The 23,279-nt window shown below is 45.0% G+C and overlaps 2 protein-coding genes across 2 annotated transcripts in view; one reads left to right on the top strand and one right to left on the bottom strand.

The window, feature by feature from the left end:
- The window catches only part of T265_12507 (hypothetical protein), a gene marked incomplete at both ends in the record, with an annotated part of 14,717 nt that extends 5,381 nt beyond the window's left edge, over positions 1-9,336 (top strand). The window contains 5 exons of the mRNA XM_009164143.1: positions 1,879-2,465; positions 3,040-3,235; positions 4,140-4,321; positions 5,340-5,440; positions 9,046-9,336. Coding sequence (XP_009162407.1) covers positions 1,879-2,465; positions 3,040-3,235; positions 4,140-4,321; positions 5,340-5,440; positions 9,046-9,259 — 1,280 coding nt within the window. The remainder of the gene's footprint in view (positions 1-1,878; positions 2,466-3,039; positions 3,236-4,139; positions 4,322-5,339; positions 5,441-9,045) is intronic.
- T265_00297 (hypothetical protein) lies at positions 442-699 on the bottom strand (the record flags this gene model as incomplete). Its single annotated transcript, XM_009164042.1, has 1 exon — positions 442-699. One exon carries the CDS (start codon positions 697-699, stop codon positions 442-444), a length of 258 nt encoding a protein of 85 aa, XP_009162306.1.
- Positions 9,337-23,279: the final 13,943 nt, after the last annotated feature.

Here is a 23,279-nt window from a genome sequence, read left to right as displayed (position 1 = left end):
AAATCATGTTGCGAAAAGTGGGTGTAAATACAAACGAATTCGTATTAAAGCACAGTCTTGCGGATCGCCCAATATATATATATATATATATATATACGTATATAATCACATCAGTGATAGCCGCCTTTTTACGATAAATTGCGAAAAGTGCGTCTAGGTTAATTGTTCTGAGAAGCCAATACAATGTCGCAGTATATTCACTTTGAGTTGCCGAACGAGTTGGAGGATGAGTTGCCTGAGGTGCATTAGAATCAAGTGCGTTGGTGTTACTTCAATGGGACTAGTCAATCTACCGGTTGAGGGGGTTTTTGTTTGTACGGTCTGAGTCCTGGTAACTGGGCGCCGAGTACCAAGAACAGCGAGCTGTTTATGTTTGACCTAATGTCACCCTGAATGAATATAAGCGGCACACTTCCTAAGCCAGGCGAAATTTCCCCAACACTAACCCAAATCGTATCTAATTCCGGCTTTGAGACAGTCACGGATGCGTCGGCCATGTAACTTGTCTTGTAATGCGTGGAACCAGCACAGTGGGCTAGACCGTCGAGCCCCTTCGATTTGTGCAGGCATCATTCCATCCGGAGGGTGCTTGCTATCACTCGACCGAGTTTCAGCAGGCCCCGCCACTGTGGGCGTGTTGCGGTTATCTAGCTGCGAAATCGTACTACTGAGAATGAGGGCGCAGCATCGCGTTTCCATGTGGGCATAGAAGGGGCTTTCCTCCGGGCCATCCGTTCAGTCAGAGTTACACACCTTGTGGCACCTGGGTTGCGCCCATCCGCGTTGGCGGACCACATAGGTTCCAACCTTCTAGCCCATTCCGCATATTTGTCCGCAAAATACCGTGCGAAATAGGCTAAGTAATTACATGCTCTCCAAAATACTGATGTTTTATGCACCATTTCGCCTCACCTCCAAATGATGGATGTACACCAACCCCATCACATGAAACTCCCGCTAAATAAGTCACCAAAGCACCAAGACCATTGGACTGAATGGTAAAATTTGTCATACTGACCTGACGCGGTGTCCTTTGCAAAACTATCGCGCTACTGAGTCAGTTTTCGAGAAACAAAATGCTATCGCGTCTCCGACCAAAGTACTTCGGTGGACCGACAAGTGGCTTTGTAAGTCCGAAAAGTCATGAGTTGATCACAATTTTAATGCGATCGGTTCTCTATGTGAATTTTGGTCCTGTGGAAATCTAATTTTGCCGCCATCTTTGAGTTGGTTTTTGAAGATAGTTATGCGCTTCCCTGTTATTTCGTCTGATTGAATCTATTCTTGTGCTGAGGTTGTCCCTTCGCTTGCTTGCCCTACTGTTGCGGCACATGACCACGGTTGTTTATTTCTGGTCCACTTTCTGTTTCACCGTTTGATCTAAATTAAAATAGCCCTGTGGAATACAGCTTTTCCGTTCATAAGTGTCTACCAGCGTCTTTGAGTTTGGGGTGAATTGCCATTCGTCATCATCACTTTATCTCTGAAACAGCTCTTATTTACTTCCTGAATTCATTGATCTCTAATTTAAAGTTTATGTCTATTTGTGTTTTGAGTGGATGATGCTTGAACACCTGTTCCCCTCTCCAATGCAAAGCTGTTGCTTTTACCAAGAATCGTTAATCTCCTTCCTTGTCAACCATTACTGTCTTTTTTCCAGGTTGCTGAGGTGTGTAGCTGACTTAGCGGCGGCTCACTGTGTTCCCTTTCAGACTTGCGGTTCGCCCACTGGTATTCGATCTATACAACTGGCCACAATTCATCCTTTACGCTATGCTTTTGGTGAATAAGGTACAAGTTGCCACATGAACACTAGGGACACGGTCAGCACAGCTCACAGACAGAAACTGCATGCATCTTTTTTTTTCTAAATTTTAGGGTCATCTGCCAGTTTGCAGCGCAAGCGTAGAAACCCTCCGGCCAAGCAGGAAAGTCTATCCAAGCGAGGGCGCCTAAATTCCTCGATTCCGTCGCTAGGGTCGCGCGGACACGAGCTGTCAGGGAGCACCCGTGTACGAGTAGATTCCGTCTTTACGGATGACGAGGAGAGCGATGGAAATGGTGCTGTCGGTAGTGCAGTGAAACGTCCGTTATCTATCGATACAAACCTACCCGAAGCGAATTCTCGAGGGAGTGGATCCGTTCCCAAACTGACAACACCCAAGTCTCAAAAGTTCCTCCCGTCACCGGTTTCCACCCGAAACGTGCCGCTGGATACTAAGCGAATCAAAGGTCGACCTCGTACAAAGCACACATCTGCGCAGTTGATGGTTCCATCGTATTCTCCTGTAATCAAGTCCAAGTCACAATTTGCGCCCACACGCTGTAAATCACGCTCTAGAATGAAGCCTACATCTGCAAATGCTTCTACCTGCTCTAGTCCTTTGACTAAGCCAGGACTAGTCAGCTCACAGCGTCCGGCATCTCAAGTCGTGGTGGCCTCAGCCGGGAATTCGTACTACTTTGTAAGTCCCTAAACAGATGAAAATGCGTTTCTGGTTAATTTTTAGGTGCGGACTTTTTTTATGTCCAAACACTTACGGGACTCTTAGAGCTTTTATCCAAATTACTCTCATTTGAATATTCCCACTTTTTTTACTGTCGCTTTGCCTCTTGTTAGACCACCCTCCTACTAGATTTCATGAGCAGTGCACAACCCTGGTCATCTCGATATTTGGACAAATTACAACCACGTAATAAACAAAATTTCAATCATCCGTGACATTTCCTGTTTAGAAAGTCTTCATAGATGAGTCAATCGATCGTCAGAGTCAGAAGAACTATCGAGCCTTCTTCCGAGGCGTCCGGTAAACCAATCACATCGCTCAACTTAAAAACGTGTTTGCCATTTCAAGTCAAGTCCGTACAACAAAGCTCCCTCTCAAGTGCAGAATGGTGCAAACAAACGCCGTCGCCTGAAGAACATTAAGCCGATTCAGCTGTCTTAACAGGGAAGGAAGGATATCAGAAATAGGTCGCCGTTATGCATTTATTTATCGCGTGGTGCCACTGCCGCATGAGGTTTGGGCAAATCAGCAGTTAGCTCTGATGGTCAAATACCAGTCGTCTCACACCAACTCTCAGTGCGATTATTACGACTTGTTCAGCTGTAGCACCCTTTCGGTGCCTAACTGCCATGCCACCAGAAGGAAGCACGATACTGCCAGGTTGCCCAGGCCTATACAAGGGAAATCGAGAGACAGAAGTTGGGTTCGAACCACGGACTTTCCGGTCAGTAAATTCGCGCTCTAACCGCTGAGCCACCTTGCCCCCCGTTATTACGACTGGTACCGTTAACTTTCCTTGTAGGTGGCAAGCGAGCGATTATAAGCTACGACTGAACGCCATGAAGTTCATCCTACAGAAAGTTAGAAATGGTCAATCCTTCCAATGTGATCGAGCTCTCCTTGGCATAACATTATGCATAAGAATGCTGAAAACTCTTCGACAGCCCACCGCGGGTGTCGCCGTGTTTGATTATCCTCAGTTAGAAGTCGTTCCCGAGCATTCAATAACCTTGCTTTCCGTTTGGAAGTCACTTTGCTTACTAGAAGTATTTGCTTTTATGAGACGAAATCTCTTTTGAAAATTACAAAGTCTCTTCATACCACCAACGAACTCTAAGTAGATCAGAGGAAGAAGAATTCGCACTATGAGCGAGCCTTCTATTCGAGTTGTAGTCACTTGCGGAGCCAGTCAACACATGACCACGTGATGTAGGGTCTGTGATTAAAGGATCAGTGGTCCTAAGTCGTGCGTAAGTACGAGTTAATCACCCGGTCGACCAACTGATCTTCTTTTCTGATCTCTGTTTTCTTCGGCTTCAAGATAAATCATGTTGTGCGGCAGCGAAGCACCAGTGCTGAATACTGATTTCATGCTGTCGATGATGATGCTAATGATCCCTACTCCGGATGATGCTCGACCCGCTTCTCTGACCAGCAAATAAACTTCAAGCCAGATACTCAATGTTTCAATTGCACGTTCTCTCCTTACTTGGTTGAGTTTCAAATATGCTTCCTGTACAATGGACAGTGAACACAGGGGGCGAGATGGACCAAATGGTTTGTGCGCGAATTTACTGACCGGAAGGTCCATAGTTCGAACCCGACCTCTGCCTCTCGACTTCCCCTGTCTAGGCTTGGGCAACCTGGCAGTATCCCAGCCATCGTGCTTCTTCCTGGTAGTTAAGCACCGAAAGGGTGCTACAGCTGAACGATTTTCTGGACGAATACTAGATTCTACTATGGAACCGAATGCCCAACTCGTTTTTAGAATCTCTATCGGAAGCAGTCACTTCCACTTTTCCCATGTTCTTGAAGTCAGTCTACTCTTATTTTTCACTCGCCATTTTTAATATGCTTAAGTCGCCAGCCTCATATTCGTTATTACATGGAAAATATCATCGATGAGGTGGTAGGCATAAATTCCCTGATGTGCTATTTGGTGTATTGTTTAACTGCCACACTGCTGTAGTCAAACACAACTACCAGCAGTTTTCAGCCATACATTTTTGTGAAGTTGAACTTGCTTGAATCCCGGCTTGTGTTGTAATAATAACCAAGTTGAATTTCTCATGAGCTACTTGATAGCCCATATGAAGTTGAATTATTAGCTTTTGGGGCGTGATTAAACATGATCTTTCTGTTGAAGGGATAAGCTTGCGTGATACTACGAGCCTTTCACAGGCTTTTGCCAGTTTGATTCAAAAGGTGCGAACTCAGGCACTCATGATCATTGGAACTATCTACAAGAAACAGCAGACGAACAGTTCTTCGGCTTCGTCATTTTTGACGATACTGTGACCCTTGGTCAATAACCACTGCACTTTAGCTTAACAGCGTCCCATAGCGTTTCTTGGTTTCTTAGATTCAGAAACTTTATTTCTCAGGTTGTGATCGTCTAAGCACAAATCTGCTTTCACTACCCAGCTCACATTACTTGTAAATGTTGGCAGTGCTGATCGGAGAAAATTAGACCAAAGACCTTTTAACTACTACTTTGCTGTACATCTTATGATTTTCTACAAGAGTAGTTGTAGTCTGGCCTATTTTCTATTAATGTTGACCAGTTGATCTACTCCTGTTTGAATCGCACACCAATATCTTTCATATTCTTGTACAATAGGATAGTTATACTGCCCACACACTCGGAAGACTACTACAAAATTTTAGGTGGGTGGGTCCTGCTTCCGATTCAGCCAGTGAAATGACTTAACCTCCAATGATTTGTTAGAACTGTAATCTCCGGTAATTCGGTCATCTTCATTTCACTTATATTTCCTTGCGAAGGGGAGACGAAGTATGTATTTCTATCTCATCTGTCGCTTCTGATTTCAGAATAACAGCGGTGAGCAAATTTGGCTCTGTCCTATCTGTCTACTTGAAGATGATGGTAACCTGATGATTGGCTGTGATAGCTGCGACGACTGGTATCACACGTAAGTGAAAGTTTTTCTAACATACTTAGTTCCGAATAAAGTAGCCCGTTCACAAGCAAAACTTTTCTTGAAGAACTTCACATTGCTTGGTTTTCTCTGAGGCGTTTCCCCTCCCAACCGTCCATCCGTGACACCTTCCGATTCATTGCAGTCATGCGACCCGGAAGTAGCGCTAGGGTTGAGACACTTCCAGTTTGCCCAGGTGTGCTGGGAAACTTGGGGTTGGCTTCGATTTACGTGGCTCCAGATCATTAGCTCGTTCCCTAATCAATGTGCTTTATCGGACGATAAAAAACCGCAATCCTCACATGTTGGATAGTGCTTAGGTCCGATTTTTCTGCGAAGAAATCACAGATGTATTGTTGGGTTTGTAACGTAAAAGTCATTGTCTGCATCGCACAGCCCCTTTTGCTCAGTTAGGTTCGGCGGGAAACCAATGCAACGAGGTAGAAGAGCTCTAACTTGTAAGCCTAATGAAATAGGCGATTGCCGCTGGGATCCAGGACCTATACACCACAATACTTTGATATTCAAGGATGAATCAGTGATGACTTTTGGATTCAAAAGTCATTGCCATAAATCTTTACTTTATTCGAAAGCTGATGACTGATTGATCGCCCTATATTGTGTTACCGCACCCATCTTTATACTGTCGTTTATGGTTGATGCAACTGTAGCAGCTGGAAACAAGACGCTTCTTTTGAACTATGTAGAGCCCGGAAAATAGACTTAAGTACCAGCTGCAAACCACTGCTTTTAGCCCATCCGAACCTGAATACGTAAAGACATGAACTCCGTCCATTGGACACAGTTACTGCTGCTTCATATCATATGTCTGTCTGAGGAGCCTTGATTGTGACTAATACGAATTGGTCATGTAGTATTACCGTTCGTTTTATCGAGTTGGACCCTTGTTTTTCGACCAAAAACAAAACTGGTTTGACAAATCTAACAGCGTTCTTAAGCCCTGACCCCCTTCGGTTTGATGTTTCTTTTACACAATTTCATGAGAAATTAATAGTCCGTCAAATTTTGGTCAGCGCCATCGGTAATTCAGTTCTCTCAGCATAAACTACTGTCTGTGATACACAGCTGATGATTTGTTGTCAGTGATTCCTCTCGAGATTCTCTGTCGAACAAGTTGTGCCTTCATTCTCGTGTTAACCGGACTGGTCAAGTATCGCCGAGTCCCTACACTCAAAATGAAACCCAGATTGCATGTGTTCTTCTGTACGCTGTTAGTCATCAGTTCATACAAGAGGTTTTGACCCATTGATTGAAGCCGATCAAGGTTTCAACCTGCGCATGTGATAGTCTTCATCAATTGGCAAATAATAAAACTGTTCGCCATACTCGAGAAGTTTCTGCTAGTTGTCATTCACACAACTCCATCGTTAGGATGCTTAACTGCTCAGGCATTCAACGTGGTGGGATAGTGGTGACACACTAGTGTCACGTGGCGGATGCTCTAAATTCAGATATCTGGGCGGTCCGAACAATAATAATAATAATAATAATAATAATAATACTATGTTTATGTTGAGTGAAATTGATCCGACTGTTTCCCCATCAGACTAATCATGCTAGGTAGGATAGAGTGAGGGTTGTTCAAACAAGAGTTGTGAGGAAGCACATTAAATGTAACAAATTCTGTCAAATTCTTACGGTCTCCACTGTTGGCATAATTGTCCGTTTCTTGAACTCCATGGGAGCAACCTACCCAAACGTTTTCAACAAGTCAGAGTAAATTTGAAAATTAAGACAGCTACGACATCGTGTGTTTTCAGGTATATCAAATGCAGTGGGTAATCGAGAGACGCCTAGTCCAATCATGTACGTCTCGTTCGTTGCGGGCTCGGACTGCAAGCATATTGCACCTTTTTTGGGGAAGGGGGGGGGGGTAATTGCAAATGATGGTGAGACACTGGCAGGTAGGTGATGCCTTCCATAGTAAAGAGGCAGGAAGTGTCCAGCTTACTGAAGGGCCTTCCGTCAAACTAGGAACGCACTAACCAAATACAAGTACAAGTTGGGTTTTTACGGGAAACTCAACTGAGTTCAGCTGAATCTCCTGTTCATATTGGTCTTCTTTTATAGACCAACAAGTCGTCAATAGTCGTGGCTTGAGTTTCTCCTTAATTAACGTCATACGCTTGGTGTGGAATATCCCCTCACCACCATCCGGGGTAAAGACGCGTGTTTCAACATTTATCGATGGACGAGTGAGAAGGCGGGTTAGACCGTGTTCACCGGAGAATCAGTGAGGTCGTTTTCAATCAGTTTGGAAAAGTTTGGAACCCATGAAGAAATCATCGTTTCAGAAGGGCTTGGTAACAAAGCTAACCTGGTGGGGTTATCAATTACCCTGGGTTGTTGTTCACTCTGCGTAGGAGTGAATTCTGTTGCATGGGATGGAAATAGTCGATCTCGAAAAATCAGTGCTCCGTCCTGATTGGGATTAATCAAATGGATGTGACAGAGTGTAGTTTTCTGATATCCATGCCAATATCTCATTCCAAAACGCAAATTTCCGACCGCTTACTTCGCTTATGCACACGACCCGTAGGAATTCAAAGTTTGCTTGATTCAGCCCGCACATCCTAGACCATTCTCCAATTTTCAAATTCTTGTTGACTTTGACACACCATCTATTGCTGGCGTATGTATTACCCGACAACCATCTTTCGCGTCATGTTGATTTCCGGTTCTTTTCATCTATGTGTGTTACCACATAAAGGGGGGGGGTAATTGCAAATGATGGTGAGACACTGGCAGGTAGGTGATGCCTTCCATAGTAAAGAGGCAGGAAGTGTCCAGCTTACTGAAGGGCCTTCCGTCAAACTAGGAACGCACTAACCAAATACAAGTACAAGTTGGGTTTTTACGGGAAACTCAACTGAGTTCAGCTGAATCTCCTGTTCATATTGGTCTTCTTTTATAGACCAACAAGTCGTCAATAGTCGTGGCTTGAGTTTCTCCTTAATTAACGTCATACGCTTGGTGTGGAATATCCCCTCACCACCATCCGGGGTAAAGACGCGTGTTTCAACATTTATCGATGGACGAGTGAGAAGGCGGGTTAGACCGTGTTCACCGGAGAATCAGTGAGGTCGTTTTCAATCAGTTTGGAAAAGTTTGGAACCCATGAAGAAATCATCGTTTCAGAAGGGCTTGGTAAACAAAGCTACCTGGTGGGGTTATCAATTACCCTGGGTTGTTGTTCACTCTGCGTAGGAGTGAATTCTGTTGCATGGGATGGAAATAGTCGATCTCGAAAAATCAGTGCTCCGTCCTGATTGGGATTAATCAAATGGATGTGACAGAGTGTAGTTTTCTGATATCCATGCCAATATCTCATTCCAAAACGCAAATTTCCGACCGCTTACTTCGCTTATGCACACGACCCGTAGGAATTCAAAGTTTGCTTGATTCAGCCCGCACATCCTAGACCATTCTCCAATTTTCAAATTCTTGTTGACTTTGACACACCATCTATTGCTGGCGTATGTATTACCCGACAACCATCTTTCGCGTCATGTTGATTTCCGGTTCTTTTCATCTATGTGTGTTACCACATAAAGACTGTTAGTTGTTCTTCGCTTCAGCACTTGTTTGGGGCTGTCTGCCGAACCCGAAGTTCCACAATGGTTTTGTCCAAAATGCGTCGGGTCTTCAACGCCTTGTCCAACCGTGTATAGTGGTTCCATCACAACACCAGTATCCTCCTTTCCTGTACAGACTACCCCTCATGTAAGCTCCGTTGGACAGGGACGCAAATCAAAAGGCAGCTCAAAAGGATCCATGAAGCATAAACGGTAGCATGACCTCGTTGGAACTACGGGGTTGTCAAACTGTTCTCTAACTTTTTGCCTTTCTCTTACATGTACATATGTGAATCTCTCAGACATAAAGGTCGATCTTTTTTATTTCTTTTTTTACTACTGCAAGTGGGGTGATCCTCCTTCGATTAGCTTTTATGCATGCTCCGTTGAATCCGTGGTTGTCAACTGCACCGGTAGATTACAACATCTAATTCACTACCACGTATCCGTGTTAACCACATCCTTCATTTTACTGAGAAGCAATGTTTTCAGTCATCTCGAAAGCCTTGATTAGACTGACCATGCTAGACTTTGACATTGAAACTTCACTTCTTATCGTTGATTTCTCCCGTTCTCTCCAGCCAGCGGAGCTGGTTATGGGAATTCCTGAGTCAGACATGTTCCGAACTTCTGTCTTTCATGGACAACATATGGCTCCAGTATTCCATCCGAAGAATTCGATTTGTAAAACTGTGAGACAGAGGATTTGCTTAACAGCGCTCAACTCTAGCCATGTGGAACGGGTAGTGCGCCTAATGTCCTCCAGTGGGCCTCAAGTATGCTTGTACGGTCGAAAACTAGTATGTACCAGTGACACCTGTTTTGAAAAATGAGTGTTTTATGTAGCAACAGCCAGGGGTTTATAATCAAGATTCATCCAACAGTTTGTCAGCCTGATTAAATTGCTGTACACAAACTTCGACGAAGAACCACATGACGGATGGCTGCGTGAGCACAACTTTTGCGAGCCCGTGGTATGGGTCTGAAGCATGGTGATCAGATGGGTTTGTGAGGTTGTCATTCGTCAGTAAACATCTGGTGAACTCTCCTCTTCCTTCACTACCTTAGGTTTGTCGATTGATTCAATGAACTGTCAGTACAGTTGCCGTGTAGTCCATAGGCAGCAGAATGGCCGATATAGTGCCACGTTACTGAGGCCCACACAGGAGTAATCGCAAAGCCAGGGTTAGGTCTGAACAACGGACCTTCGATTCAGTAGATTTACTTACTAACTTCTGAATTTCAACTTCATCTTAAGACCAGTTGTGAAGGATGGGAAACCCTCCGCTGCGAAGTCACTTATTAGCAAACACTAACTAAGCAGCGACAAGTCGTTAGGCAGAAATGTAATCGCCTCGCACGCACATCATCTTCGGGAACTGCACGTTCTCACGCGTCTTCTTGAACTTACCTGTATATTCGTTGCTTGTTGCACAACAGTAAATGAACTCTGCAGAGTAGTTCCATAGTCTCCTCAATAGATTTCGCCTTCCATCTAATGCGGGGGAAGCTCAGACATCGACCAGACTACTTGCATGCTTCATCAGTAGCACCCACCGTCATGCTCGTAGACCACATTCCGATGCGTAAGTCTTCGGTAAGAGAGCGCTTCTCCCCTTTTTGGAGCATTTATTGATGCGCATCATCCGTTCATATGAAATGGCTAACTCAAAAACCGTAGTTCATGATTTTATTTTGAACCCAAATGAGTCGTAGACGTTTAATTCAGCCCGGCATAGCCTTGGTTTGACGAAACAGCAGTGAAATGCTAGCTTGACACTTGCTTTAACTGATTTCAGCCACTGTAACCGACTGCGGCTCATGCTGTTACGTATGTTGCCAGGCGGTCAAACTCCGGTCCAGAAATCAGTGGGAACCGCAAGCTAGACACTATGGCAGAGAGGATCGTGACAACTGCAGAAGAAAACAGTAACGGAATAAACTAAGTGGCGAAAACTTTTACGGGAATCTGTTGTCCGCTTGTGCAGTGAGTGAACTTTCTATACTTATGGTAATAGACTCCGTCGAAGAAGGATTGCAGTTACCGTGAGGAGCGTTTGGAGTTTGCCATCTTTCACTCGTTATTCGGAAGATGGTTGTAAATACTGGAGCATATTACGCGGTTCACCGAAGCTAGTGTAATATAACAATCCGTTGCCATTTGTGTCCGCACCCAGCGCGATTGTATGACTAGCTTAGATTTATAAACCGCCTGCTCAATAAGGGGCCCATTGGCCGCACAATGCTGTTAGCTGCGAAACCTTCGCGAGTAGAAGAAAGCTTCGTGCCAAAATGTTGCATTGTATTGCATTTGTGCTCACAATAAAAATCATCCTAATCTAAGTTCATATTTTCGCGGTTCACCAAATTTCATTGTCCCATGGTGGACGAAGTCCAGTAGAATACTTTCCTAACACTGCGGGGACCCCCGGACGCCTATATTGGGCTCAAAAGTTCGGAAGCATACTCCGAACTCGGTCGCCAGTCCCTTTTAGCCCACCAGGGACACGTCGTAGCTTCCGAAACTTGCATCCCATTGTGCGAATGCCGTGCTCCCTCAATAACACTATTGTTTTGTATACGGCCTTTTTGTATTTAAATTTGCCTTACGTGCATCAAAACAAGTAACGTGTAAGGGCAAACCGAGAAGTTGAAGGAAGCAGAAGATATGGAAATGAGCTATCCTGGGATTTTTAAACACACTTCACTGTCGGCTGAATTCGAGTGTGTAATACCTATTTATTGTTTTGTATACGGCCTTTTTGTATTTAAATTTGCCTTACGTGCATCAAAACAAGTAACGTGTAAGGGCAAACCGAGAAGTTGAAGGAAGCAGAAGATATGGAAATGAGCTATCCTGGGATTTTTAAACACACTTCACTGTCGGCTGAATTCGAGTGTGTAATACACGGGCGACTCTTCTGGATTCTCGCATTAGACACAATCTCCAATGCAATTGGTAAGTACGTATGCTAGGTGCTTTTGAAATCAGCTGTTCCCTTTTCCGATTAAGTTGTTTTTAATTTGGCTGGTCCATGGGAGTCCACCAAAATTTTCTCGGGAACTCTTTATCGCCCTGGAAACTTGATAATTGTCTAAATCTACTAACATTTTGCCCAAAGCTGTTAAAATGGATTACTTTTGATTCCGATTATTAACTATCCCGAGTTTGTGGGCTGCTGACTTCTATTGGGTTGTCCACTCGTGTACTTTTCGATCACTAAAAGATTTTCAAGCAACTCGAATTCTACAGCTGGTAGAGGAAATTGTCTTTTCCCAGAGTAGTAGTAGACTTCTCGTTCCTGAAACCCATGTGCGGTAAGTAACTTGATGTTACCCATAAAACTGCTCAAAATTAGCGAAATACACTCTTCGCTCCCACATATGGTTCCCTCGGGAGACACAACTGGCTCCATCGTATTTTGTCTTTTCAACTGAAGTTGCTGCACCAGCCGCCCTCATAGGCTTCAGTAGAACTAATGGTTCAGGAAAACCCGGGGACTGCGCCCACTTGTTGAACTTCAAGTAGAGCGATGTCAGTCGTCACCTGTTGCCGTGATAATAGAAACCTAGTGGGAAATATGCTCGGTTTATTCTATGTGTTGCAGTGCCTATGTATCCTACTAACTGAAACCTTAGGTGGCCTGGCCCCGCGCATTCAGTTAAAGAACATAAACAAGAAATAAAGTTGCGTATCACTTAAAAGCCAAAGTGGAATGCGAATTTAGTGTATTTAACTAACATTGGTGTCAATTCTCGGTGGCCCCTTTTTGTGTTGGGAACCGCAAGCGCTTTGCGGCAGTCAGCTATCCATCAGTTTTTCCGCGCACAAATGTCTGGGAGCTCCCTCACCATGTGTCGTATTAAACGGAACTTCTCACTGATGTAATGGCAACAAATTTAGGATGCTTAAGATTTCGTGTGCCCCTGACGCTATGCAACATCGATTTCTATTTATCATTAGGCAAACATTTTGTGCCATTTCGTGTCCCGGTTTGTGAACTAGCGCTCCATTTGTGTTTAGCTATTAAGCATATAACAGGTGCAGTTTGGTCACAGCTGCTAACCAGGATAACTCAACATGTTCTTACCTTTGGGTTGAGAGAAAGCAAAATGATGTCGCCATTGGAAGGATACGAGAATAATGGCAGCCAAATGCGATAAGTGCTGCTGGGTTTTCTGCGATTGGCAGCCTGAGTTCTTGATGACGGAAGCAAAAAATTGTCGTACGTAATAAGATTTTGCTGGGGGTTATTAGCAACCACAGAGGATCAATAGCTTGATTAATGCCTGTAGTTCGGAAGAGTTGTCTCTGGCTGACCTTAATGAACATCAGACGAAGTTTGCGTATCGGTTATTCTGCGCAATGTAAGGGCTGCGTCACCCGATACCTCAACTGGTTTCCAATGGACGACAAGTAGGAAAATTCGCTGCAATCACTCAGGCAGGACGGCTAGCTGTAAGATAACATAAAACAATGAAAGTGATGTTGAATGCGGAGAAGATCGCGAGGCAAATAACATCAATCTGAGCACATACACTAACTTGATTGTGTTAGCCATGTATTAGCATAATGTTGAGAAAACGACACCCTGTTAGAATGGAAAACTAAGGTATTTTTCGGTTTTTATGCTGAACATATATGTTAAGCGCCTAACAAAATAGCCTGATAACAAAATCAAGTTGGTTGCTTCTTCCCATCAGTTCCCGCATTTAAACATCAATCACCATCTTGTAGGCGAATTCAGCTTGAACGCGCGCCTTCTGGCTTATTGGTAAGTTGAACGACAGGAGTGCTCTCCGGAGTGCTAATTGCATTCAACGTGGATTTTGGCCCACCGAATTCACCCTGTACAGCTGGCTAATTTTCGCATCCAATATTTCGGTTTTCCTCAGCCACTATGTCCTCTTGGGTGGATTGTCTCCTTCAGCTAAATAATCATCCTGTTCATGTCATGCTCAGCATTGTGGCATGCAATCAACATGCACCCAAAGTTGGACTCTGGTTAGCTCGTTTCCTCACCTGTACAATGGTACTCGCGCCGGAATAAATGTCACTTGTTTGTTCGGGTTTTTTCGTTGACTCGCCTTGGTTGTCTTCTTAGATTTGACTACGTGGCAGCTCTCAAACCAGGTACGTGGATTATTTTGTCTATTGTGTGTCCGCTGGGAATCACGAGTACTGACGTGCACCGTATACCATAGTGACCGGACCGCTGGCCTCAAAGTTACCATAGACATTACGATTTTGAATCTTCCTCTTTCTCTTTCCTCGTAAGAATATTTTTCGATGACGTCCAGCACCATTTTAGTCTCATTCCAGAACCCTTGGCTTGCATCCTGCTGCGTCTTTACAGGTTGTTTGTTTGACCCTGCCGCTTGTTGCTTACTTACTTCGTTACCTGCAGTTTGCGGTCAGCCGGTGAACTAAGGATCGCTCCTAAATAGTTATTATCTGGTTTCATATTTGCTTTTCCTGCAGGCGTATATTGATTCGGCCGGCCATTATGTGACTGGAATAAACGGACTCTGTCAAGAGCTATGACGAACGCCTTTTTCAGCACGAAGGATGAGGGATAGGAATGAAGACACCGGGACTTGGACAAGACCCATTGAATGATGGGGTTACTATTGGTGTTTGCTTCGCCGAGTGTGGGGACTAGTCTCCTTACTCATCCGGTAAAAATTTGCCTTTTTGTAAGCAACAACGCTTCAGAATTGCAAAATAGGGCACTTTTCCAGGTCTATTTGTCGAAAATCCATCATTAACCAGTCTGAATTATGTAGCCGCCGCTCACCGAAACTCACGTTAGTGGGCTAATTGTCACTACTTTGATTTCCATAAAGGTTATGAGTGCTAAAAAGGGGTGAGTCCGTTAGCCGATTTTTGCAAATTTCATAAGCTCAATCCCAAATAGCTCGTCTGGATAAAAATCCCTCAAAAAAGCATGGTTCCCTTACATATTAAGATTTCTGAAACGATGAATCAGAAATCGGATAAGGCTATTATCACGGCATTTATTACCGTCTTCCCATGTCGCCCAGTTTGAGCAAGCAATTCCTGGAATTTAGAAAGGTCCCGGTGATGTTTTGAAGAACACCAGAAATGATAGTTTTAATTCTGCTCCTTAGTATTCGCAAAATGATGTTGAATTTTTGCGATAGATTGCTCTGCGAAATACTTGTGCGGACTGTTTGTTTAAATGAACAAATCTTCAAGGTTGTCAACCACCACCGACTGTTGAAACGTCACCTGTAACGCACCGAACGTCTGTTCGACCGCACTGCAAATCGCTCGCGAAAACATTGGACATGCTCGGCAGCACCAAAGGACTGTATACGACCGCAGATCAAACGAACCTGTGTATGAAGTGGGTGACCATGTGTCCTTACATCACCCGAAAACACCGCCGGGTGCACCCGCAAAATTCCATCAGACGTGGCAGGGCCTTTATGTTATTATTATGAAAAGACCAAACGATACATATGTCATCCGTAACCCGTCTCAGCCACATACTGATGTGCAATGCGTACATTACAACCTGTTAAAACCATTTCCCCAACCCCGTAATGACGACCAGCCGTCAACGTCCCACTACTTGCCACCCGTCAGCCATACGGTTGAGATCACTACTTGTGACACAAACACCTCCTGAGCACTTAGGACAGTGCTCGGACTTGGGAGGGGACAATTTAACGCAGTTGAAACTCGACTGTGTCTGCATGCACGTCTATCACATGAGCGTGTGTCCCTCCCCCTCTCTCTCCCTGTTGCAGGTATCATGGTCGAACCACCACGAGCCCCGGACAGGAAAGAATAGCCGCTTGTACAACCCCCCGGACTGACCTTGACCGACCCATTTTTGTACACACCCACGTCTTCCGGTTTCGGTTCGGGTTAATACACGTGCGTTGTTGCTACACTCCGGTCTTCTTCCCTGTACCACCCGACCTGTGCGCATGTGTACTGTGTATACTGTGTGGATTCATTAATACCAGTCCGTATATCTGCACATTTCAGAACTGACGTGTGCCGTCACTACATCCTCTCGAACGTCAAATACCACTGAATTCCTGACCTCCCACGCTACACACCCAACGTAATAAGATAACGCGAATTTTGGTGAAACGTTGATGGCTTACTGTCGACGAAATTCGCATGTAGTTTTGCCGCTGAAATAATTCAGTGAACGCCCTGTATTGTGTTTGTGGACGCAAGTGCCTATCCTGAAAATAATTTCTACATTTTATATCTGCCCGATCAGATCAATACCTAATTATATGTTCTGGGACATCAATAATTGCTACTCCGAATTATCATCGTGGTATATACATTCACTACTTTCGGATAAGTCGTGTGATGTTTCAGACGTTGATGAATTATGCAGGTACGTGAATTTTTGTTGTAAACTTCAGCAGAGTTCTCCACTGCAACTGGCAACAGACGCCGGGAAGTTCAGGTCGTCAGCACGCGCGTTCATCTTGCTATGCCGTGAAAGGTCAAGGATCAAAATTGCCCGACATGTGAAGTTGAATTTCATTGGTTGTCTGGATTAGTACATATAACTCGTCGGAAAGCGTGCGACCTTCTTTGTGCGCAGTGTACATTGAGCTAGTGACGTCCTGAAATGAGAGGAAGCTTTAAGTTAGGTTATCGAAATATCGCTATGGGACAGATGGTTGACAAACTGAGAACAATTGTCACCTATGGAGTGAGCACCTTAGCGGTGCCTACTTCATAACCGTCTTACAATTGCCTCATTTCTTGTAGCTGGGCTCCCGCTGACTATGAGGTCCCAAGAAATAAGGAACTTACGTGGAATGCATGATGTCCTATTTTTAGGCAAAGGGTCCGGAGCCTTGCATGAGCATCCCAGCTGATGCCCTACAGCGTTCGCCCCAGTATTCAGCCATTAACTCATAGCTGTTGATTAGCTACTCCTTGGAGAAAATATGAGCGCTCCCAGACCTCCGGAATACAACGCTGTGGGCATCTGCCTTTGGTTCAGGTCAACATCATAAGATTCCCCGTTCGAGGACCGGTTGCCAAGCGTACCTTCGCCCTTTCTGTACGGGACAGGGACTTGGCACAAGAAATGAATTAACCAGCTGCGGGCTGAGGTGCATCATCACAAAGCATGGTTCACCATCACAACAGTGGACGTGAGCTGATATTCGATTTGTCGCATATCAGCGTTAACTGGTGTTGGTCGTTCAGTAACAAGGCACACAAAAGTTCAAGTCTGTCTCCCAAGACCACTGCCTGGTGTGAGGTGAAGTGTCCTCAACCGTCAATGGCAGGTCATCAGTTGCAGGCATCGCGCCTCGGGGAAACCTAATTTGACCCTGAACAGTCAACTGCTAAATGACAGCTGTGTTACGGCTGTCTGCTTTTTGAGCTTGAGTTACGCGTGCCAATCGAAAAAAACGACCAAGAAATCCGAATTCTGGAATCATGTTACTCAACGGATTCCTCACTGTGGATACCGTGGGGTTACGAAATAAGGCAGTACAATCACCAGCCTAAGGATAGGCGCAGATCACTTCGCCTCACAATCGATATCTTCACAACCAAACAGGTATAAACGGCGAGCAACCGCAAAAATCACAATGTCCGACCAAAGTCCGTAAGTTATAAAAATAGTTTAGTAAAACAAGGTTTCAGTTCATCTGGTCAAGGGGGATAAATATGGGGATTGGCTGTCACATGGGGTTGGAAACGTGAGCCCATTGTGGGTAAGCTGTCTTCTACACTGTGTCCCTCCTGGGTTCCAGCCCCTGGAACTTAATCGCCATTCGGTTCGACTGTTTACGCAGGCCCCCGAAAGCTGTTTACGGTGACTTAAAGACAAGTGTAAAGGGTATAAATTGTTTCGATAGGTTGTAATCTGACACCCACAGTCGATGGATCGGGAAGATACCTAAGAAAACATCCAGGGGGATTGTTTCACGCCGTCCGAGACCTGCGCTTCTCCAGCTAAGGAGAATAGATGGATGGATGGAGACACACGGTCTGGTGGAACGGGTATGTGTATTATCCAGTACAGGTGTCAACCAACTGGGGTCACTTGGGTGTTTTCACCGGAACTATAATTCAGTTAACGAAAATTGACCTCACCTTGTCCAAAATCTAGGACGGTAAAATTGGAGGTCGCGTTCTGTGCGCATGAAAAGGAGAGAGCACGCATACCTTTTTATTCGTCAGACAACACACAAAAAGTAGTCTTTGCTCTCCAGGATTTCTCGTTGGTTGCCACTCAGCGTGCCGGATATCTTCTTATGACATGCTCCAGTGTGCCTGATTGGTGCGGCCAGTTTTTCAGCCGGCCGTTTACGTTCTTCAGACGGTTGCTGGCCACCTGACAAAAATAAACCATCGTAAATAGTGTATGCCCATTTTCGGGGGATGCGAAGCCAGTTGGCCGTAATGTAACAGACAAATCGCTTGTTCGTGGGGCGCAACAGGTCCCGTTGGAATCCGTGTGCTTTATTATGATAAACGAAACCCTATTGTGCAGCATTGTCCAGGCAAGCCACTTGGTTGAATATGCACCGGCTGCTCGCAGTGTCTGGGGCCAAAAATACATGAAAGTTATGTGTTACATACGTGCGCCCTAATTGCTTTTTTAACATGAAGCAGCACTTGACATCGCAGCTGAATACTACTCTTGCTGCCCGCATTTGTGCCATTGGTGCGCTCATCACAGAGGCATTCATGTACCACTATTTGCCCATTAATTCTCTGGTTAACCACATGCTACACCTGAGAGTAAACTGTATGCTTTTCCTACCGGACGTCGGGTACCCATGACATCCATGATCATGAAGGTTCAGAGCCCGTATCTACCTGCCAGATATTTGTTGCTTTAAAAGGACATCAAAAACTTTTCGTTGCGTGTTCCATAGGCATTTCCTACATCCATTTGCAGTGATGTGGAAAAGCATTTGTAGCTGTGATGACCTTTCACTGACTACGACATAAGCACGCGTTCGGTATCCCAAAGTTTTGGTAGGAAAGAATGCAATATTCCATCAGGCGTCACTTACTTAACAGGATTTCAATATGTCCTCAGTAGTAATGGCCCTGCTGATCTCATCGGCCCCAAATAGCAGCACTCCACGCAATGACTTTTGAGGCTTGGGCAGAGCCCTGCAGGTGGCAGATCCCTCCTTCGTTAGCCGCCCATTTATCGCAAGCTTATCGCACAAAAACTAAGGAACCCTATGGTTGTGTTCAAAACAAATCGAGTGACCGAGAGTTGGATTTTTCTCCTGCTTAGAAGAAAGCGCACTGGACGGCCGGTGATCCGCGTGCTATTTGGTAAGGGTAACTAAGCTTGATTCAGCAGATTTTTCGAATTTCCTGACTCTGTTCGTAATGTCGGTCGCCGTGCCTTTTTGTTTGACACACATCTTCAACGTTGAATGGCTTTGATGCCTCGATTGATGACTACGCTATCAAATACCATGCAGTTATTTGTCATGTACTACTTTGACACCTCAAATGCAGTGGAGGATAGATACCAGACAGCCCCCAATTTCTGAAGACCCAGACAGAGCAATAACACAGAAGGTTCGGAGTAGAATACGCGTTAGTAATGAAAACGGAAGACTGATTGGATCAAGTCCCGACAAAATCAAGATAACTCAGTGTGATGTTGGTTTGAGCATACACACAACAGCATGCATACTCACAGCATGCACCCACTCAACTGCGCACTGATGATGTCTCCTCGTATGGTGACGAAACGTTTGCAAGCCATTGCCAAGCTTCGGCGAACAGATCAACAGCCACCTGATCAACAACCAGCATGCATACTTTTTGAGACCCGCAATAGTTTTGCATAAAAAGGCGTTTTGCTGCCAAAAGTCACGTGTTGACATTAAGATACTTTGAAAAGTTGATCTGGTGGCCGAAATCGCCAAAAGATTACGTGGGGATAAATTCATGGAAAATTTGCAGCAGCTGAACGGTAGTTCACATGGTTCATATAAATACTGGATAGATTCACTGGCGTAAATGTTGGATTGGAGTCACATGCAGAGGTTATTTTAAGGTCGGAGGTGGAGCTGATACAAGTGAACGCAAGAGTATTATAAGAGGTTTGCAGCTAAGGGTCTTAGAGGATTATTACTGGTATCGGATTATACGCTCTTCATATCCAGTAGGCAATAGGAACGGATGGACGATAGCAATGGATTAGGTATTGAGAGCTGTCAAGAGCTGTTACTATGGGCAAAGGGTTAATGTAAATCGTGAATATAGCAAAACGTACAAATAATAATAGCGCAATCGGCATGGGCATAAAATGGTCCGCAAGGCAACGGAGCCTCTTGAGGCAATAGCAAGCAGGTACTAAATGATGTACAGACGTACAGATATGGGCAATCAGTGTGAATCGTACGTATAGAGAGATAACGGCGCAGGAAACTACCAGTACGTTGAGGCGGTAAGGAACTGTCTTTGGCTGACAGCGCGAGGCACCTGCTCGGGTCGTTTTACAAGTCGGATCGCGTGCTTGTGGCCGTTTACAACCAATCCCAACCAAAGCTATCTGGCAGAAGAGGTGTATGGAAACTAAAATTTAGGGTCGCTTGTGGTGCCGAGTGGATGCGGTTAACAACACGCTCACGTGACCTCCGAGACTATCTGGGTTTGGTCACCAGTAGGCAAGTATTTCCATCATAATTGGCGCTTGAAAATAGGGAGATCTGACATTAGCTTGCAAAAAAAACGGACAGCAAGACATACTGACATCAGTCACTAGAATGAGCAACCCTCAATCAGAGGCGCAAGCAAGGGAAACGAGCTACACAGAAAGAAAACGGCGTTGTAATAAACGGGCATAAATAACACCGCTAATTTATAATCGCAACACAAAAATAACCTGTCGCGAACAATAGTTCGCATTAGGAATCAACTTCACCATTAAACAGATTTCAATTAAGGCCAGTAAACAGTGTCGGGCTTCTTTTTCCGTCATACACAATAATGTATTCCTTGGAGTAGAGAACAGGCACAATAATAATAATGTTTATACTCAACTTGTGGGTGGCATACCGTCTGGCATGATCATAGTTTTACAGTCAGAATGGAGCATGACTGAGGGATTTGTAGGGGTGCGGATTGTACAAAAAGAGGACAACGTCACAAACAGTGGGGAACACTCGGTGATATAGCAATAATAGGTCATTTCCCAACTTTTTGGGAAAAATGGGCGTGAGGTTTGACTAGATAAAAGACAGTCAGTTGGCATGAACTAAAACTGAAAAACATTGCTGGCCATGAGTGACCTTGGGTGATTAGGTAAATGGCCGGGGTCACAACGAGCAACAACACTCAACATGACATCACGCCGCCAGATTTGGATTTGGTTATCACTAACGTAATATACTTAGCTGATCACTAGTCAATTTGAGCCCTTCTGTGGCACAGTGACCACCATGTGCCGACCATCGACTTCACCTGCTACTGGGCTAGGAACCCAGACCCTCAATCGTGAATTTGAAACTTCTGGCACCTTTTCAGAAATACGCATCTTTTCCAATAAACTTAAACTGGAATCAGCTCCAGTGGAAGAGACATAAATTGTTGTTCTCCTGAAAATTGACGAGCATGACTCCCGATCGTCTCAAAGGAACGACCTTGCAGTCGAACTGACCGAAATACACCCAAAATGGCTTGGCGCGTTCCTGCTGACTGTTTCTCCCCTCTCGCTCCTTGGGTGGTTAGGTAAATGGCCGGGGTCACAAGGAGCAAATGTGGAGATGGAGATGGGATAATTCAAATTGGGAGCACATGGCAAGTTTCGTCTCGAAAAATGTGGTTTAATCTGAAAGTAAGCAGACTCACCGGTTGCACTGTTGTAGGGAAATCGGGTGCAGGGGGATGGGTTGGATGGGGGCAAGTTGCTAATACATAGGGCGACCTGAACACCGTATACGGATTTGAACTTGTGCAACAGGCAAGCCGAAATTGCAGCAGAAAAGCCAGGCTAGCCAAATCTGAGCGAAAATTTATTGGGTAAGGAAGAGCTCATCCCTGAGACGTGGCCGGATGGGAACTGCTCGAAGTTATGGCTACAGGCTTCAGTGGGCGAGGGGTTGTGGTCGAGATTCTGGAGAAAATAGTTGCGGGAGTGTCATCCCACTGGGTATACCAGTGCCATGCCATCATCGCACTGACATGCTTTGGTTTATGTACAACCCCGAAATGGTCGTCAAGGGTCGGAGAATGGATACGCAGTTCCGTGGTGAGATTTGAACAGGGAGTTATGCAGATGTAGGCTCACGGATAATTTTCCTTTTGTTAGAGGACCGTGTAAGTGTAGACCGGGCACCAGCCAGTTTGAGTGAATAACGGTCCTAATGGGCGTTTGGGAAACTGTGTTCGAGGATTGAAGCTAGGGAAGAGGGGCGAAGAGAAAGAAATAGAACAACCGTCGGCAGTGACAGTGGACAAGTGAAAAGCGGACAGGCAACAGCTTCCGGGATAAGCGGTAAGAATCATAGCTTAACTGGGGTCTACAACATCAACATAACAGGAAAGTAAGATTAAGGATCACCAGCCGCCGAGTCATTGCTGTCAACTCCAGAAAACCAATGGTTCATGGAAAAAGAAGCCATTAGGTGCTAGCTGTTACTGCTTACATAAAAGGAAAGTAAGATTAAGGATCCCCAGCCGCCGAGTCATTGCTGTCAACTCCAGAAAACCAATGGTTCATGGAAAAAGAAGCCATTAGGTGCTAGCTGTTACTGCTTGTAATCAAAAAATCATAAGTTGTTAGCATTTTGTGCATATGATCGCTCTAGAGGGAAGAACATGTGTGCTATGTTTGAGTGATGAAGTGGACTAGGGTTGGTGTGACCCCAATAAGACGAGAGTGGAAACACCTTGCACGTGGACGTTAACCGTAAGCCTCACAGGTAATCCCAGGCCGCCCATGAATTAATGTTTTGCTATATTCTTTTTATAGAACAAACGGGAGGACAGCTGTCGTCCGCTTGTATTTCATGGAGTTGTGGGACTAGCGACAACCGGAACAAGGCCAATCCAGCTACAGACAAAAAGCAACGCTGCTCTATTTTGGTTATCCTGAATTAAAGGCCAGACACGGAACCACCGGCGATGGGCGATGCACCGGTGCTACTGGAGGGCTGGCGGGTATACGAACGCACCATGATGCAACGTAACAGGGCGACCCTCCCTCTGGGGCGTACCCGTCCACCACACGAGG

The sequence above is a fragment of the Opisthorchis viverrini genome (genome assembly GCF_000715545.1).
Source record: "Opisthorchis viverrini unplaced genomic scaffold opera_v5_3, whole genome shotgun sequence".
Lineage (NCBI taxonomy): Eukaryota > Metazoa > Platyhelminthes > Trematoda > Opisthorchiida > Opisthorchiidae > Opisthorchis > Opisthorchis viverrini.
This window is presented reverse-complemented; position numbering and strand designations above follow the sequence as displayed.